The 20038-nt window shown below is 35.7% G+C and overlaps 1 protein-coding gene across 1 annotated transcript in view; it reads right to left on the bottom strand.

Annotated features, from left to right (window-relative positions):
* Positions 1 to 8601: 8601 nt before the first annotated feature.
* Positions 8602 to 20038, bottom strand: part of Orp8 (Oxysterol-binding protein-related protein 8) — an 81685-nt gene continuing 70248 nt past the window's right edge. The window contains exons 20-23 of the mRNA XM_089641469.1: positions 19665 to 19785; positions 17986 to 18053; positions 16566 to 16774; positions 8602 to 13434 (exon numbers count right to left, since the gene is read on the bottom strand). Coding sequence (XP_089497595.1) covers positions 16570 to 16774; positions 17986 to 18053; positions 19665 to 19785 — 394 coding nt within the window. The 3' untranslated portion in view covers positions 8602 to 13434; positions 16566 to 16569. The remainder of the gene's footprint in view (positions 13435 to 16565; positions 16775 to 17985; positions 18054 to 19664; positions 19786 to 20038) is intronic.

Raw genomic sequence — 20038 nt, 5'->3', positions numbered from 1 at the left:
CACATTCCCGTGTCACATAAAAAAAAAACATTCCATGATCTTATTTCTATTTTCGGTTTACTTTCATCCCCTCTCTGACAGCACACGTCAGGTTCGGTATCTGCAGATCGCCAAATATACAAATATATCACGTGTTTTGAAATTCATGATATATTTGATTTTAATCATTTAAAAATCATTCTCAATCAAACCTTTCGCCAAATTTATTCCCAATCAAACCTTTCGCCAAATTAATTCCCAATCAAACCTATCACCAAATTAATTCTCAATCAAACCTTTCGCCAAATTAATTCTCAATCAAACCTTTTGCCAAATTAATTCTCAATCAAATCTATCACCAAATTAATTCTCAATCAAACCTTTCGCCAAATTAATTCTCAATCAAACCTTTCGCCAAATTGTTACTACCATTAGTTTTTGATAGCGATGAGTCATGACCCATTTTTTACCTACGGTACCAGCTATGAATGATCGTGCGAATGCTCCCCCACTTTCCTCTTCCCCTCCCCACTTTCTTCAGCCTCACAACATACTCCAATTGGGGATCCATAGTCTTACTGGCTACGGAAGGTTGGGAGCAATTGGGATTCTTGTGAGGTAATGACATTAAAAGTTTTTAAATTATATTTGTTTTACATTAAGTCTCCACAAAATAATTTTCCCTCAGGGCCTGTGTCCTCTCTGGGGATGCTGTTTTGAGGATTTTTCGGAGTAGAAGAAGGAGTCAGCATGGGTCTTGAAGAGATTCATGTATATTGTAGAAGGGAGGAAACACAGAAGCCGATATAAATAGTTTAGCAACAAATGTTGAACTCAAGAACAAGTCGTAGAAACGTCCAGTTGCAGAAGGGATCGCAGATGCTAATTTCTCGGAGAATTTTCCATTGAAATACCGGTGGAACATGGAAAGCGTTGCAATAATTGCAATCCGTTGTTAAAATTGGGGAGGCTATCAAATGGACCACCTGTTTCTGCATAGTCAAGAGTATTTTAGGAATTCGAGAACTAGAGGTGGCTACCAAATTCAACTGTGGGGCGCACTTGCGATTTGTACAGGGTCCACAGTTGAAGGATATCCCCAATACAAGAGTCCCAACTGCTCCCAACCGTCTGAAGCTAGTGCGACTATGGCAACCCTTATTGGAGTATGTTTTGAGGCTAAAGGTAGTAAGTGATTGTGATGGGGGCACACATTAATCAAATTAAATTTACTTGCAATTTCGGATTTTTTTTTATTTTTTATATTAACTCCACACAGGAGGCCCTGAAGAAAATAATTTCCCTCGGGGCCTATGTCATCTTTGGGGATGCTGTGTGGAGGGTCTTTTTGTGGAGAGGAAGGAGTGAACATGGGTCTTGAAGAGTCCCATGTTGTAGGAGGGAGGAAACACAGAGGCCGGCAGTTCGTTCCACAGCCGAGCTGTTGAACTTAAGAACGAATCGTAGAAGCGACCCGTTCTCATGTGACAAATGTCAACCGTGTACAAATGTTGGGCGCGCGTTTGGCGTGTATCCCGACTACGCACCGGTGCCGAAGGGATCAATGACGCTAGTTCCTCAGAGCATCTTCCATTGTAATACCGATAGAACAAGGACAGCATACCTACCTGACGCCTGTGCTCTAAAGATTGCAGTCCGTTTGTTAAGATTGGGGAATCTATCAAACGGACCGCCCGTTTTTGCACAGAGTCAAGGGTTTAATTAAGGGATTGCTAGTCAAAAGCCTTAACCTCTCGGTAAGTATGGCTGTACTATTACTGCAAGAACAAAATACTACCCGAGGAGTATGGCCGTACTATTACAGCAAGAACAAAATACTCCCCAAGGAGTATGGCCGTACTATTACTGCCATAATAAAATACTCCCCAGTGAGTATGGCCGTACTATTACAGCAAGAACAAAATACTCCCCAAGGAGTATGGCCGTACTATTACTGCCATAATAAAATACTCCCCAGTGAGTATGGCCGTACTATTACTGCCAGAAGAAAATACTCCCCAAGGAGTATGGCCGTACTATTACTGCCATAATAAAATACTCCCCAGTGAGTATGGCCGTACTATTACAGCAAGAACAAAATACTCCCCAAGGAGTATGGCCGTACTATTACTGCCATAATAAAATACTCCCCAGTGAGTATGGCCGTACTATTACTGCCAGAAGAAAATACTCCTCAAGGAGTATGGCCGTACTATAACGTCCTTGATTATTATGATTGAATAAATAATAATATATTTTTACATTGCTAGATTTTGAGAAAGCTATGGTTTTGCATTAAATTTTTTATTTTATTTGTGCACTTCAAAAATGTTTACTCCTGGGACACAGTTTTGTTCGAAAAAGCACAGTCTCCGAGAGGTTAACCAGCTATCACGGAGGCTATCGAGATAAAATATTCACTGCTCTGAGAAAACTTTGCACGTTATTTATAATATATCAATAAACTTTTATTGTTGACAACATTCTCGACTAGTCGCAAGCTAAAACTGGGAAGCGATCTAAAAATAAGTGTTTAATAGGTATGCTTTGCCGTGTAGTAGATTGTAAAGAAATAATAATTTAACTAATAAAAAATTAAGTTAAAGCAAAAAAAAAATAAAAAACTTTAAAAGCAAGTTTGGAATAAAAGTTAAGGGTAATACAAGGGAGAGTAGTACAATTTCGCATTTATTATTTATGGATGATATAAAATTATTTTCGAATTCTGAACAAAATTTAGAGAAAATGATCGAGGTAGTTAAAAACTTTTCAGATGATATCAAAATGACATTTGGTTTAGATAAATGTAGAACGATCCATATAGAGAAAGGCAAAATTGTAGATAGGGACGAGAGTATATTTAGAAATTTCCAAATTACTAGTATGAAAAGGGATGAGGTTTATAAGTATTTAGGATACCCACAATCAAATAGATTAGACCATAGTAGTATTAAAATTGATATTAGGATTAAATTTCAAACTAGGATAAGGAAAATTTTAAAATGCAATCTATCTGCTAAAAATTTAGTAAAAGCAATAAATACTTGGGCAATACCTCTATTAACGTACTCATTTGGCATAATTAAATGGTCTAATACAGATTTAGATAACTTAGAAAGATTAATTAGAACTACGCTAACAAAGTTTAATTGCCATCATCCAAATTCAGCTATAGAACGAGTTAATTTACCTAGAAATTTAGGAGGTAGAGGTATAGTCAAAATAACTTCTTTGAAACATAATCAGGTAGAAATGCTAAGAACTTTTTTTCCATAGGAAAGCTCATAGCTCAGAAATGCACAAAATAATTTGCAAGGCAGATAGAAATATTACACCTTTAAATTTATACGATGAGAATGCCAACATTTTTATAAATCCCAACCAGGAATTATTAGATTCCTGGTCAAATAAAATTTTACACGCAAAACACTTCAATTATCTCAACCAAACGTATGTTGACAAAATTAAGTCAAACAAATGGTTGAGTATTGGAGAGTTGAGCGCAGAAATAGAAGGATTTATGCTTGCAATTCAGGATAGAGTCATTAATACTAAAAATTATAGAAAGCATATAATCAAAGATACAAATCAAATTGATGATTTGTGTAGAAAATGTTTGGCTTTTCCGGAAACTATAGAACATATTATATCGGGATGTTCTATATTAGCACCGTCCGAGTATACATTTAGGCACAATCAAGTTTTAAAAATAATTCACAAAAATTTGGTAATTAAACATAACTTGATTGACTGCCGTAATGTAGTACCATATTATGAATACGAACCAAATTCATTTTTAGAAAACGAATTTTATAAAATATATTATGATAAAACTATACTAACAGACCGAGCGATTAGTCATAATAGACCCGATATAGTTTTACATGACAAAATTAAAAAAATAACTTATATCATTGATGTTGCTATTCCAAATTCCTGTAATATTCAAAAATCTGTTAGTGAAAAAATAAGAAAATACACAGATTTAGGAAATGAAATAAAAAGAATTTGGCATTCTCAGACTATAAAAATATTACCATTCGTTATTTCGGCTACTGGCATTATACCTAGCTCTCTAATTAAAAATTTAGGCGTATTAGATCTATCAAAAAATTTATATATAAAGATGCAAAAGTCGGTCATTTTGAATACATGTAGGATAACAAAAGATTTTTTAAATATTTATATTGAGGGATCAGTAGGATTTATAGGTCCTGTTAGAAGTTCTACCGAGCCGAACCCTCTGATATGAAAATATCTGGAGTCGGTGAATTATTTTCCCATTTGATCTCTGGTGAGTTGACGTGTTGTTCTTGTATTTATTATGCTTTTATAATGCACTTGCATAATGTTGATTGACTAGATGATAATTTGTGGAAAAGTGTGTGGAAGGGTTTAGTTTTTCCTGTGGGGAAGATTTAACCAAGACATAAATTCGGAAATTTAAAAAAAAAAATCCAAGATTACACTCTCCAGGTATTATTATTATTATTATTATGTGCAGAGCAGGCAGCATTCTGCTGATGCGCTCATATCCGGTTTCACAACAAGTTTGACAGTAATTGAGTTGTTTTAAGTTTGAACTAAGTCCTTTCTTCTCTCCAAATGTGAATCCAATAGAGCTTTGAATTGATTTATATTTGTTGCATCGATGACATGTTGTGGGAGTTTGTTCCAAGCATCCACTACTCTATTTGCAAGGAAGTGTTTTCTAGGATTAGATGCAAAAGGCGTTTTGGTAATAGTGTCCACGGAGATTTATATTTTTATTAGTAGTGAAGATTTCTTGGATGCTAGGGCAACTGTAATGTCCAGATAAAATTTTGAAAGTCTCGATCAAGTCACCCCTTTCTCTTCTTTCTTGTAAGGTTGGTAATCTTAGTTCCTTGAGTCTATCTTCGTATCGTAGATCTTTCAGAGCTCTTGGTATTTTGTCTCTGTACTCTCTCTAACAGATTTATATCCTTTACGAAGGACTCCATATTTGGAAAGCATATTCCAGGAGAGGTCGCACATATATTTTATATACATATTTTTAACATCATGTCCGGTGTTAGATCAAGGAAGGTTTTCCTGATTAAATATTATAGTATATTATGTATTTAGAGTCGCTATAACAAATTGATATAGATTGTATGGGATTTTTTCACAATATCAAATAAAGATTAGTCACACATTTTTTTCAAATGACTTACCACGCCTGGATCCTAAAGGTACGTATACATCTGCCAGCCGAACTGAGCATTAACTTATTGGAAAGAAACGAAAATCTTATAACTGATTCGTTTCTTTCCGGTAATTCGTGGTACGGTTTGCAAATGTATACGTACCCCTAGAGCCGCCTCTGGCGTGGTAGTACAATGGAACTCGGATCAAATTACATCCTGCTTCTGTGGTTGGCTGGGAAGCTGAACGAAGCTACCGGTGACCAACGTCGAGATGAAATGCCCCCATGATCTTTTATACTTACATATACAGTGGTAAATCGACATACGAGTGCCCCAACATACGAGTTTTTCGAGATACGAGCCAGCGAGCGAGTGATTTTTTGCTTTGAGGAGCATACCCAGGAACTGACGACTGAGGAGATATAAGAGTTACAGTCACAGCAGCATACGGATGTTATGCAAGAAATTGGTTTCGAGGAGTCAGAGGAGCAGCAGGTTATTTCTACAAGTGAGATAAAGGAGATCTTAGGAATGTGGGAGAGAGTTTCACAGTTCGTGGAAAAGAAACACCCAGAAAAAGTTGCATCTGATCTTTTTAATGACACTTGCCTAACTCATTTCCGGAACATTCTGAGAGGGAGGAAGAAACAAACCTCCTTGGACATGTTTTTTTCTAAACGGCCTACAGGTGAAAGCGAGAAAAATGTAGCGAAAAAGGCAAAGACCAGTAAGGATATCTAATTTATTTATTTACATTCTCTTTTTTGTTTTTGTACAATAAATATTTGTCATTTAAAAACACGTTTTTATTATTCAAAACCACGTAACAAAAATAACTGGGGTGACATTTTGGGAGTTGGAACAGATTAATGGTAGTCTAATGGTTTTGTATGGGGAAATCTGCATCGATATACGAGTAATTCAAGATACGAGCAAGTTTGCGGAATGAATTAAACTCGTATGTCGAGGTACCACTGTATCATCAAAATCATCATCTTACCTGTAATATATTGGTGCATAGCCGTTATATGGACAGCATGAATAAATAAAACACAATATTTTGAAAATAATGGTTTATAATAAGGCTTTATAACAACAAGTCAATAACGTTACATCCATTTTCTCCATAACAAATTTTAAATCTATTCCTAATTTGCAAATTCTACCTACTAACTAAGCTACACTCATTATTAATAATATATGGAATAATTTTAACATTAAAAATAAAAATACATAAAAAAATAAATTGATAAACTAAACCACGTCATTTATATTCGATTATAAATTAATAAGAAAAATAATATTCATTATTTTAAAATGAAAATACATAATTATTTGAAGAGAAAATTTATTGGATTGACATAATATTGATGCAATAGTTTGTAGCGTATATATTTCTTTTATTAACCTCTCAGGCAAATCAGCTGGCTATTGAGAACAACTCACACACAGAGAAAACACCATGCTTTATATTCAAATCTAGAAGTTAACCGTAGAATTAAAATGTACACCTCTATAAAGCAAAGGTACTGACCGCAATTTGAGCAAATTATAAATTATAGTAATTTTAGCTCAGTGTTCATACGAAAAAACGTACAATATTTAAAAAGAATAAGTTCATTACTAATGATAAAATTTGAGTCAACTTTCAAAAACAGATTTTAATTTTGGATACATTCAGAAATCTTCCATTTATTTTATTGCAAAGTGGAAATATTCCGACCTTCTGACAAAATATGCCAGAGGCCTGAGAGGTTAACAATATGTATACAGTGAAATCTCTATCTTTCGTTTTTGGAGTGTCCGATTAAAATAAATTGTGTTTAATATTTTTTTAAAGGATGTACATATTTCACATTTTAATTAATGCGTTTAAGAGGATCGATTTTACAGGCAACTTTGACGATTTACAGACAACTTTGAAGATTTACAGACAACTTTCACGGTTTTACAGGTAACTTTGACGATTTACAGACAACTTTGAAGATTTACAGGCAACTTTGAAGATTTACAGGCAACTTGACGATTTTACAGACAACTTTGAAGATTTACAGACAACTTTCACGGTTTTACATGTAACTTTGACGATTTACAGACAACTTTGAAGATTTACAGACAACTTTGAAGATTTACAGGCAACTTTGAAGATTTACAGGCAACTTGACGATTTTACAGACAACTTTGAAGATTTACAGACAACTTTCACGGTTTTACAGGTAACTTTGACGATTTACAGACAACTTTGAAGATTTACAGACGACTTTCACGATTTTACAGGCAACTTTGACGATTTTACAGGCAACTTTGACGATTTACAGACAACTTTGAAGATTTACAGGCAACTTTGAAGATTTACAGACGACTTTCACGATTTTACAGGCAACTTTGACGATTTACAGACAACTTTGAAGATTTACAGACAACTTTCACGATTTTAGAGGCAACTTTGACGATAAAGACAAATTTGAAGATTTACAGGCAACTTTGAAGATTTACAGACGACTTTCACGATTTTACAGGCAACTTTGACGATTTACAGACAACTTTGAAGATTTACAGACAACTTTCACGATTTTAGAGGCAACTTTGACGATAAAGACAAATTTGAAGATTTACAGACAACTTTGAAGATTTACAGACAACTTTCACGATTTTAGAGGCAACTTTGACGATTTACAGACAACTTTGAAGATTTACAGGCAACTTTGAAGATTTACAGACGACTTTCACGATTTTACAGGCAACTTTGACGATTTACAGACAACTTTGAAGATTTACAGACAACTTTCACGATTTTAGAGGCAACTTTGACGATAAAGACAAATTTGACGATTTTAGAGGCAACTTTGACAATTTTAAAGACAACTTTGACGATTTTAGAGGCAACTTTGACAATTTTTTTGTAAGATATTGATAGTTATTAAAAAAAATCTTAACCAGCTATGTAAATATAGAGAAATATAAATTTAAATATAAAACAGCGTAAGAAAGACGTTTTTTGTGTTTGTATTTAAAATTTATATGTGACAGAATTTTTAATCTTTCTTGAAGTGTATGCACTTTTTTTACCAGACGGTTAATTTTTAAATACATGTATTGGAATATAACTTTTGTTTTCAGGAATGAATAAAAGCAAATGTGAAAATTAACCCACTTTCCAACATCCGATCGAGCTGAAACTCGGCAAATAGACTCATTGTCGATGGCAATGCATTCTATCAAATTTTGGTGGCAATCATATACACACGCACGGACATACACATTTCTCTGAAATCCGATGACATTACATCAGTCGGTCCAGTTCCTGGGAAGGAAGGTTCTAAGACATCTTAAAATAGATGTACTATAGTAAAAAAGGTTGGCCGCCGGCAGCGATTGATCGAATGAATTAGTACAAAAATTGCGTACTTTAAATGATGAATGCGATAAAACAATGAATCGAGGAAAAATCGAGGAGTTTTGTATGAAATTAATTAGGGACTTTAAGACATCAAGAACAATCGACCGAGATTTCACTGCATTTAGTGTAAACACTGAAGTGTACTGTGGTGTTCCCCAAGGATCTCATTTAAGACCATTTCTATTAATTTATACATTTTGACACTGTGTCTCTATATCCAACACTGAAGCTAAAAACTGATAGAGAAGTGTATTTTGGGTGTGACTGTTTGCTCGAAGAAAGCTTAATTTTTCCTTACTTTTGGTAAAATTGATAATTTTTTTTAAAATATCAATACTTTAAATTTAAATTGGTCTGTCTGGGGCCTAGAAGTCGAACGATTTGGCGACATCGATTTTCTGTCACTTCCACAGTTTATATGTTCAGTGAATACACACACAAATGTAAGATCACATATTTTCAAAGCGCCGTTGCTTTGGAAATGAACTACGCTACAAACTCATGCATTCATGTATGTTATTTAAAACAGCAAGCTCCCTGTTAAATGGAATGGCAGCAATCATCCGTAATAATTATCACCGTAATGTAAAAGGTTGAAGAACAGAAGGCAATGTGAATAATGTTTCAATTCCATTAATGGCCTATTTCTCCAAACGTTTTTATACCGCCTACCGTTGAGTTTGACAGCCACCTCTTGTCTGGAGCCCCTGGAAACTTGACATTGAGCAAAAACAGGCATAACATCAGACTAAATTGACGGATTGCAATGTTTCAAACTAATGGCAGGGGTAGTGCTGTTTGTTTTACCGACATTTAAATGAAAGGTGCTCTGCAAAATAGCATCAATTATCCTTTCGTTTCAAACATTTGTACATGGTCGCCATTTTCACACAAGAGAACGGGTCGAACGAGTATATCAAATCGGTTATGGAATGATTTTGATTTGTCGGCTTCTGTGTTTCCTCCCTCCTACAAAATGGGACTCTTTCCTTAAAATGATCCCCTACGCAGCACCCGAAGGTGACATGCTTCTTGTGAGGAGATTTTTATTAAAATATACATTTCAGATAGCTAGAAGAAAATTAGGATTAATTTTAATTATAATTACTCTAAAAATAAGAAATTAATTTAATTAATTTGCACTTTCTTTGTACCTTTTATATATGAAAAAAAAGCAATCTATCCGGGATCATTAATAAATAATAATAATCCATTCTGATTAACAGGGAGTCTACTGTCATAGAGAATTAATAAATAATAATAATCCATTCTGATTAACAGGGATTCTACTGTCACAGAGAATTTTTTATATTTGAAGAACTTTTAAAAATTTGTAAAAATTTTGAAGATTTCTTTGAGTGCTGAAGATTTTGGAAATGTGCTTCAAAGGGTAATAAGCAATGACATTTCAAAATTTATAGACACGTTATAGAGGTCTAAAATTGGCAAGCAAAGATACAACAATTGACGTCCTTTCCATTTGTTACTAAATTGTCACATATTGTGTAAGGCCATGTGCCATCTTGTGTAAATAACGGCCGCTATTCCCAACTTTTAGATCGATCAATCTGAGGTTCTAATCAGCCAAGCCATGTCTTGAGTAAAGCTCGATTCGCCTGTTTCCAAACATCTTTATCGATGATTATCTTAAGCGGTCCCCGCCCACTTTCATAGAATACAGAAATTTTGTTTTAAGTACCGTAATACATAAACCGACTTTTTATATTTTTTAACAAACGCATATAAATATACTAAAAATAAACCATTAGCTTGACTTTTACTAATGCTGCGAAAATACATTAATACGAGTTTGACGATTGATGTTTCTCCTGCGTGTGTTAACATGAAACTAAGCAAGCTTCACTCTGTTGACACTTTTTATAACTAATCCGTTAACTGAGCCAGAGGTTAATCCAGTTGTTTGGTTCCTCTAGCTTGATAGGAGAGTTGCAATATTTCGACTCAACAGTTGATCAGTAGGATTGGAAACAACGGCCGTAAGTGTCAAATGCACTCGATTGTAAAAATACAAAAGTATTCATGTGGATACAGCCAGAAACGATGAAATATATCTTGATTCATTTTATCTACGAAATGTGTACAATACTAGAAAAAATCTTTGTTTAGGAAATTGCCAAATTTCTCACTTAACCTCTCAGACAAAGACATTTATTTACTGTGTGTTCCTTTGAGAACTGTCAAAACGTGATAATTTTTGTGTTATTTACGAGTTTTGCTAAAAGCTTCATAACTCACGTTTTGGGAAACGTAGCCTCATTCTAAAAAATGTTTTGGAAAGATTATGAAATTCACTATCATATTGTGTTGTTATACGTAAATATTTGCGTTTATAAATATACATTTTATGAAAACGTCAAAAATATGTAAAAATCGCTAACCATTATTTCAAAGCCGTGAAAAATGTACTTTTTTCTGAGTATCATAAAGAAATAACACTTTATATATTGAAAAACTATAATTAAAAACTATTAGTCACCTCAAAATATTAACCGTCCAAACTAAAATATTTTTAATAAATTATTTAGAAACGCAATAAATTATGAACGAACAAGATGACAGATTCAATCGGCTTAGATAATGCACTTCTACGTTCCATAGATATTCTTGAATACAGACGCGTAGCGTTATTCATTATCGATACTCTGTTTTTTAAATCATGGCAATCCGTATACTAGTGATGGAAATAAATCGATTTTTGTAAAATCTAGCGCGTTTACGTGAAAAGACGTTCTAATGTCTTGACCGCTATTATCATATTTACGTCTTTTGACGTTCTAATGTTCTGAGTGGTTAAGAAGTATTTTTTTGTCCATTCACTTGGAAAACTTGTTAAGCGAATTTTACTGATTATTTAAATTATTTTTGATTGTTTCTCTAGTGGCATTAGAGAAGGTGAGATCGCGAACTTGGCAACACATAAGTATAAGAACAAGCTACAGCGTTACGTATTCGTCTTAGTGTAAGCGAGTTTGCATAGTGTCATCTCATGATGTAGAATGTAGTATTCGACGCAACTTTTAGATGCATAAACGCTGCCCTATATCTATTTTATTCATACACACATTCTTTGTATACATGAATAAACATTTGGATTAAGAATTTACTTGAAACGTAAGAATGTTTATTTGTTACTTGACACATTTTGTGTCAATTTTTAACAATAACGTGTCTATATATTTTTAATGCCATTGGTAATAATTCTAAATACAGAATATGAACACATTAGGCAAAACCACTGATAGAAGTGTATTGTGGGCGTAACCGTCTGCCCAGAAGTAAGCGATATTTTACCTTAATTTTGTAATAATTGACTCAACACACTTTAGAAGTGATATATGTAATGTCATGAAAAGTGATAAAACAAAAACTATGTTAAATAGTTTAGTTTTGTTCATCGCTTTTAATGACATTTAACACTTTTTGAATTGTCAATCTGTCGGGGTTAAATCCCCCGCTATCTGAGTCGTCCATCATCGCACAAGCAAAATTTTTTGACGATTGTATTTGAAGATATTTTAATATTTTCAAGTTATTCGCTACTCGAATTGATTATTTTAAATTTAAAAATAAATCAAATGGAATTTCGACCAATGCGTTCATATTGCGTTTAAATATAAGTGAAAGTTTAATATTTAAGAGAAAACGTAACGTACGTTATAATCTACGCGTTCATAGATGGCGTTAATTAAATGATTTTATGAAAATACACTTTTTGCAAGTTAGATAATGTACGGGCGCAAACCAATAATTCATGTATAACTTGCAAAAAATGAATTTTCATTAAATCATTTAATTAACGCCATCTATGAACGAGTAGATTATAAATTACGATACGTTTAAACTCAAGCAAGAATGTTTTACAAAGTTCATATTGCTCATATCAGCATATTGCTGACAAATTCATGTGTAATTCAATTTGCTAGGCGGGTGTGTGTACCGTCGCCCCGGGAACCATTGATTGGATAACATCTACAAAATTCTGAATATTTTTTTTAAATGTTTGTTATTTTTCAACATTTTTCCGTATTCATTGGAATTTCTTTCCCTTTGCTGCATGCAAGCAATGCATCTGTAGGTATTGTGTTTGAATCAACATTCCTGGCGAAACCTGTAAGTGATTCTTAACGATATGCTGACATGTGCAAAATGAGCTTGATATAACACTTGTCTCCAATCAGACTCAGCGACGGCTCAGCTAAAATTTGGCTTAAGCCACGCCCTAATGCTCAACAAGGCTTCTTCCATTCCCCACTTCACTCAGCAAAAATATTCTTGAGATTTCGGCTAAGTTAATCCGTGGAGAAGGAATGTTGGGTATAGACAAATGTCACATGACACTTAGCTGCCCGCTAAGTGAAAGATTGGAAACAGTGACCGTAAAATTAGTGCAATATATCATAAGATTATTGGATTTCATTGCAATTATACTAAGAATAAAATGGAAAAATGGAGTTTTCATAACTGCCAGCGCCATCTGTGTTTCTCTCTCAAAGGAAAATGTAAAACAAAATGGCCGTCGTCGTGTACAGCCAAATTCAGTCAATTTTAGACGGAACGATTCGGGGACGGCATCCCGGGCGTACACGGCACGATCAAGTAAAACAAATACTCGAGACGGGTCGTGCCAAGTGTTGGAATAAGTAGAAGTACGAATGTGAAGAGTTTAAGGAGAGATTTGCGGTGCGCCATCCTCTCTGCCTGCCCCAGAGTGAACGGAGAGATTTGCGGTGCGCCGTCCTCTCTGCCTGCCCCGGAGTGAATCGGCGTGTTTTTTAGATAGATTAAAAGGGGCGTTCATGGCCGGGTGGTGCGACGTGATCTCCTTTGAACGCACGTCCAGGAGTGTGACGTCATTACGTGCTGTGCCTGAAACACAAATTATAAAGTTAATTTTCATAACATGATGGGGTTGAATGAAGGAAAATATTTCAATAGCAAGTATACTTACCTAAATAGAAACATGATACAACCAACTAGGGCATAATAATTCATTGCATAAGGTTCTAACTACGCTAAACTAAAATACATAACACAAGATTGAACCTCAAAATCAGAAAATGTTAAATAGACCAAGATAGATCGTCTTTGCAAACTTTTACATTTCAGAACATGGTAGAACCCTGTCCAACTAAAGTGACGAACTAACAAAATGGCAATTAAAAAAGGTTCAAAATGATGTTAGAACCAGAGATGTGCAAAATGGGTACCCAAAACCATTTGAAATGCAAAATGGAAATGGGTCAAAACTTTTCCATTTGAAAATGCAAAATGGTTTTTAGAAAAGCATTTCAAATGCAAAATGCAAAATATCTATTTTCAAAATGCATTGAAAATGCAAAATGGTTTCTCAGGTCAAACAATTAAAATAATTATAGAATTTTTAAACAATTTTGTCATTCAATAATGGACATCAATGTAGAACAAACATATTACATGATGGTAAATCCAAAAACACCACGACTACAAATTATAAACCACAAAAAATTTGGTAAGTTTTTAGATTTTCACGGCCAAAAGCATTTTTGTTGTTTGTTTTTGGGGTGTTATGCCGTGTTGCGCTAACTCCTTCTTTAGCCGACGTTTCGGACAGCGTTGCAGTGTCCATCATCAGGGATCTACCACATCTTCGGATCTACCAGATCTGCCCTGATGATGGACACTGCAACGCTGTCCGAAACGTCAGCTAAAGAAGGAGTTAGCGCAACACGGCATAACACCCCAAAAACAAACAACAAAAAAAAACACAAAAAATTTGCGCAGGACTAATGTTGCCAACGTAAAAAACATAGAAACTGCTATCTAACATTTAATATAACAGCGTCATGGCCCCATGTTCAGTATTTTTTGTAATGGTATCACTCAATTGCCAGGGCTCCTACCAGGGAGCAACTTGACAAATGGAAATTATCTCTCATAGCGAGGTTGAGGACCGACTGATATTTGGGGCTTATGAAAAACAGATGAGTGGAGATAGTAGGAAGAATTTTGCAAAAAAGCATTTAGAATGGAAAATGCATTGAGAAAAGCATTTAAAATGCAAAATGGTTTTTAGAAAAGCATTTAAAATGCAAAATGGAAAATGCCCATTTTGCATTTTGCATTTCCATTTGAAGTGGATTTATTTGAAATAAAGCACATCTCTGGTTAGAACCTTGTAAAATAAATGATAAAGCTTTAAAAACTCGATGTTAGAACTTTGCCACACAAGTATCTATGGATATACCAACACAGATTGGCTGTAAAATCTTATTTTTATATGAAAATTCAGCCAGCGTATGTTTGTACTCGCACAACTCGAAAAGTAGTCAATCGAATTCAATGAAAATTTCAAAGTTTGTTCTTATTAGTGGCAGGAGTGTTTAGATTGTGATTTGAATGGTATAAGAAGTCGGGGACGCTCGAGGGATACTTAATAGAATGTCTCCGCACCGGAATGATTACAGAGTGGAATTAAATTCAATGTAATGTAGTTTTTTAACAGTAACATTGTGATATCTATTTATTTATTTTTTCATGTTCTCCATAAAACGGTTATACACCAATATATCATGGAGAAGATTACAAATTAAAAAGTTTACAGAGGCAGTTTTACTATTTTGTCACATGTGTTATAAGATAGTTACTGAATTGTCTGTAGGTGACATTGAAAATGTCGATGGCTAATGCAGAATCGTTAAGCAGTTGAGTCGCTCTGTTTATTGGCGCGTTCTGACAGGCAGAAGTCCTCGCTTTCGGAGCATATAAGAGTGCATGGGATCTCCCTCGAGTATAATTGTTAAGTTAACCTCTTTCAACATAGGCGGATTGTGTATTGTACCAGAGATTAACTTAAAAAAGTGTTTGCCTAAAAATATTTTTCTGCAGGTTTTTAATGTATTGAAATCGAGCATTCCTGTTAAGAACAAGGATGGATACAGGAATGGATAGTATGTACATTCCCTCATATACAGGTAACGCATAAACCTTTTTTGTACTTTTTCTATTTCTAAGATATGGTTTTGTTCAGAAGGGGCCCAAATAATGGAGCTGTATTCCAGGATGCTGCGGACAAGTGCTTCATATGTTCTCCGTATTGCAATTCCATTAGTAAATGATCTCGCATTACGAAGAACAAATCCAAGCATTTTGTTGCCGCGGGAGACAATGTCAGATATGTGGGATTTGAAAGACAGATTTGCTTCGAAGATCACCCCAAGGTCACGAATGTCATTTTTGCGTGTTAATATATTTTTATTAATGTGATATGGGAATAGAAACGTATCTTACATATACATATCTTAGATATACAGTGGCGAATGGTGGAAAAAGTCAAAGATGCCTGAGAATGACATTAGTACATAACGACGACCAATGTTCACTGTTGATGGCTGTCAAACAAATACTAAACAACTTTCTTCAAACTTCCAACATAAGGAGATTATGGCATCTGCGTATGCGCAGTAATGCAAAATCACGTGTTTTTGGTTTGAAAATTTGGTCGCCTACAAATGTTTCAGATGCTTTAATTAAATACTGCGAGTAGAATACATCTTGGCCTTTGAAATAATCGACTATTTTTTAGATAAGTCTTTTTATAAGCCCAGAAAAAAATAATGTATAAGTCCTATGAAAACTGCTTTAAAGTTCAAAATTTCCTACTTACGAACCCATTTTCAGTCATGATTTTATTGTATAATGTGGCAAATTAAGTTATTTCTAAAATGATCGGAAAAAAATTAAATATTTATGCCTGAACATCCACAAAATAAAATAAAAGTCACTTTTTCGACATGTTTTTTTCTTGCATAAATCAAAACAGGCGGATGGTGTTAAGCGGGAATTTAAACCTTATCGCCATCTACGTAAGGGCTGTTATTGATAGCGGCTCAATTTAAAATATTACACGACGTAGTGCATCGCCTTAAGGTATATAAGATTGGTACTTTCGACCACGGGAATTTGTGTTCAAACAAAGACCTCCGTCTATAAGTCAGGTGGGAATGCGTCCGTCTTCTCACCTGTCTAGTGTGTGTAATAATACAGCGCTATCCCCTGCACGAGTATGGCGAGGATTAGCGCCAGCACGGCGTTGGAGGGGCAGGCCGCGCGCCGGTTGGCGGGCAGCACTTCGGGGCGTCTGACGGCGGCGCTGACGCACACCAGTGTGTCGCGCTGCTCACGCAACGCGGCCTCGATGCGGAGCAGGGCGGCCGCCACCGATTGCAAACTGGAAATGTTATATGATAATTAATTATTTATTTTTAACCTCAACAATGGCTATTAGAGTTGATTATTAAGTGAAAAATTATAATTATATGTATAATGAGTAGACAGAATTCTGCTGTACGCTCAAACCTGATTTCCCAAGTTTAACACATCATTGAGTTGTTTTAATTTATTTGTCGAGAGGTAAGGTTCTCGACTAGCAAGCTGGAGGTCGCGGGTTCAAATCCTGGCGTGCGATGCGTTAATTTGTGTAATTTAACAAATTATTCAATTAAATTAATATCTAGTATACTTGCGCCACGTTCCAGAGTGGAAGAAACTCTCAGTATCGCCGTGGTGTAAGACCAACATTCAGAACTGAGATGTTGGTTGATATGGTCCGTTTGATAGATTCCCCAATCTTAACAAACGGACTGCAATCTTTAGAGCACAGGCGTCAGGTAGGTATGCTGTCCTTGTTCTATCGGTATTACAATGGAAGATGCTCTGAGGAACTAGCGTCATTGATCCCTTCGGCACCGGTGCGTAGTCGGGATACACGCCAAACGCGCGCCCACATTTGTACACGGTTGACATTTGTCACATGAGAACGGGTCGCTTCTACGATTCGTTCTTAAGTTCAACAGCTCGGCTGTGGAACGAACTGCCGGCCTCTGTGTTTCCTCCCTCCTACAACATGGGACTCTTCAAGACCCATGTTCACTCCTTCCTCTCCACAAAAAGACCCTCCACACGGCATCCCCAAAGATGACATAGGCCCTGAGGGAAATTATTTTCTTCAGGGCCTCCTGTGTGGAGTTAATAATAAAAAATTTAAAAAAACTTCCACACCTTGCTCTCCTTCATCTCCTTTCCCTCCGCACTACCTTCAGCCTCACAACATACCCCGCATAGGGATGCCATAGTCTCACTGGCTCCAGACGGTTAGGAGCAGTTGAGACTTTTAATTAGGTCCCAATGGTCGAGTGGATAAAGACGTTGTCCCTATAAGACAGAATTCCTGGGTTCGATTCCCAATTGAGACTGTTACCTTTTTATTTTCTGTGTCTTGTTCTGTTTCGTATAGATTTGATCTTCTTCTCAATAAGCCATGGCAACTATAATGTCCACCCCTTTCTCTTCTTTCTTTAAAGTTGGCAATCTCAGTTCCCCGAGTCTAAATTACGCTAATAATTTTCTGCGAGAAGCAACAAACAATATACAAATACAAACCTTTGAGTAGGCGCTCTGGGGATGTGGTGCGAATTAGTGGAATCCGTCTCCGAGGCGGAATGTTCCGTCTGAAAATAGCAAAACAACGTATTATGTCAGATGGTCCGAGTATTCCGTCAGAATTCCTCCAGCTTGAAAATGAAGGAACGCTTGTACCAAAACATAACAATAAATACGGACAACGAACCCTGGAATACAACGTGCCAAAAATATTCAACATGTTACCAAGCAATATAAAAAATGCGAATTACCTCAGAGATTCAGATATATGCTGAAAACATGGCTACTAAGCAGAGATACTCTGTATTAGTAATACTTTTGATTATGGCAGTGGTTGGTGATAAATATAATGTATAAGTTGTATTGTGATAAGTAATAATATTATGAAAATATGTTACATTGTAATTGAACATGAACATTCTGTTGACAAACTGCTGCGGTTTAATGGGATTGTACTTTGAAGAACAATAAATAAATAAAATAAAAAAATGACCGAGTATCTGTCAGAATGTCAGAGTATTCTGTCAGAATGTCCGAGTATTCCGTCAGAATGACCGAGTATCTGTCAGAATGTCAGGGTATTCTGTCAGAATGTCCGAGTATCTGTCAGAATGTCCGAGTATCTGTCAGAATGTCCGAGTATCTGTCAGAATATCCGAGTATCTGTCAGAATGACCGAGCATTCTGTCAGAAGGTCCGAGTATTCCGCCAGAATGACCGAGTATCTGTCAGAATGTCAGGGTGTTCTGTCAGAATGTCCGAGTATTCCGTCAGAATGTCCGAGTATTCTGCCAGAAGGTCCGAGTATTCCGTCAGAATGACCGAGTATCTGTCAGAATGTCCGAGTATTCCGTCAGAATGACCGAGCATTCTGTCAGAAGGTCCGAGTATTTCCGCTTTGCTATAAAATCCAAATGAATGGAATATTTCTAAATTAGTCGCAAAATTAAAAACTGATTTTGTAAAGATTTTTTGTCAAATTGCAGCCGGAACCTTTGGTTTCACGAATATGCAGATTTTAATTCTTCTGTGGTTAACTTCTAGATTTTGAGATAAAGCATGGTGATTTCTCTTTCTAACATTGTTTAGATCGTATCTGTCACCCTGACAGTGAGGGAGATACAAGGATTTCTACGAGACAATACGAGTTGTTATCAAAAGCCAACTAATGTTAGTGAAGGGTTAAAAATATGTGGAAGATTTATTTATTTTTAATTTTGATTTTGATCGTTGTACTAAAAATGTGTAATTTGAATATTTTCATTCTTATTTGAAAAACAGCTCATTCCTAAACAGTTCCAACTGGCCACAACGTCCTTATGATACAGATAACATCAATGCCTGATAAGACGGCTGTCACAAACGTTGCTTGGAGTAATAACGAACATGTCGTTTTGGTGGCAAATCGAAAATTGCACATTTTAATCGTTGTAGAAAATTTATTCGTCAACATAAAAATAAAATAAAAACCCCACACAGAAGAAGGTCTATTTAAAGAAAGGAAGGAGAAGATGTTTTGGAAGGAAAAAGGTAATAGTACCCAATGTAGCGAACCTACAGCAGAGGTGTTGGTTATCCAATAAACGTCCCAAACCCGCCTTCCAAATTGAAGACATGAAGGATACAGATAACCTAACATTCATTATGTAACGTCAGACGACGTGGGGACGTTGTCTTACCTCGGGTTGGTGCACTTGCAGACCCGCCCTCGTGGGCAGCAGATCGTGCGCAGTTCTGCGCAGCGTCTTGATGATGTAATCTTCCTCGTACTCCAAAACGTCCACGGAATCGTCCCACGGTCTGAATAACAGAAAATACAAAATAAGAATACAATGAAAAAATAAAAAAAATAACCAGTTGCATGTAGGAATTAAACCCGGGACCTCACCCTTACTAATGGAGGGAAATAACCAGTCGCATCTAGGAATTGAACCCGGGACCTCACCCTTACTAATGGAGGGAAATAACCAGTCGCATCTAGGAATTGAACCCGGGACCTCACCCTTACTAATGGAGGGAAATAACCAGTCGCATCTAGCAATTGAACCCGGGA

Source organism: Hesperophylax consimilis, chromosome 17 (assembly GCF_061612785.1).
Source record: "Hesperophylax consimilis isolate HC1 chromosome 17, BYU_Hcon_1.0, whole genome shotgun sequence".
Taxonomy (NCBI): domain Eukaryota; kingdom Metazoa; phylum Arthropoda; class Insecta; order Trichoptera; family Limnephilidae; genus Hesperophylax; species Hesperophylax consimilis.
Note: the sequence above shows the minus strand (reverse complement) of the source record. Positions and strands in the feature narration are given on the sequence as shown.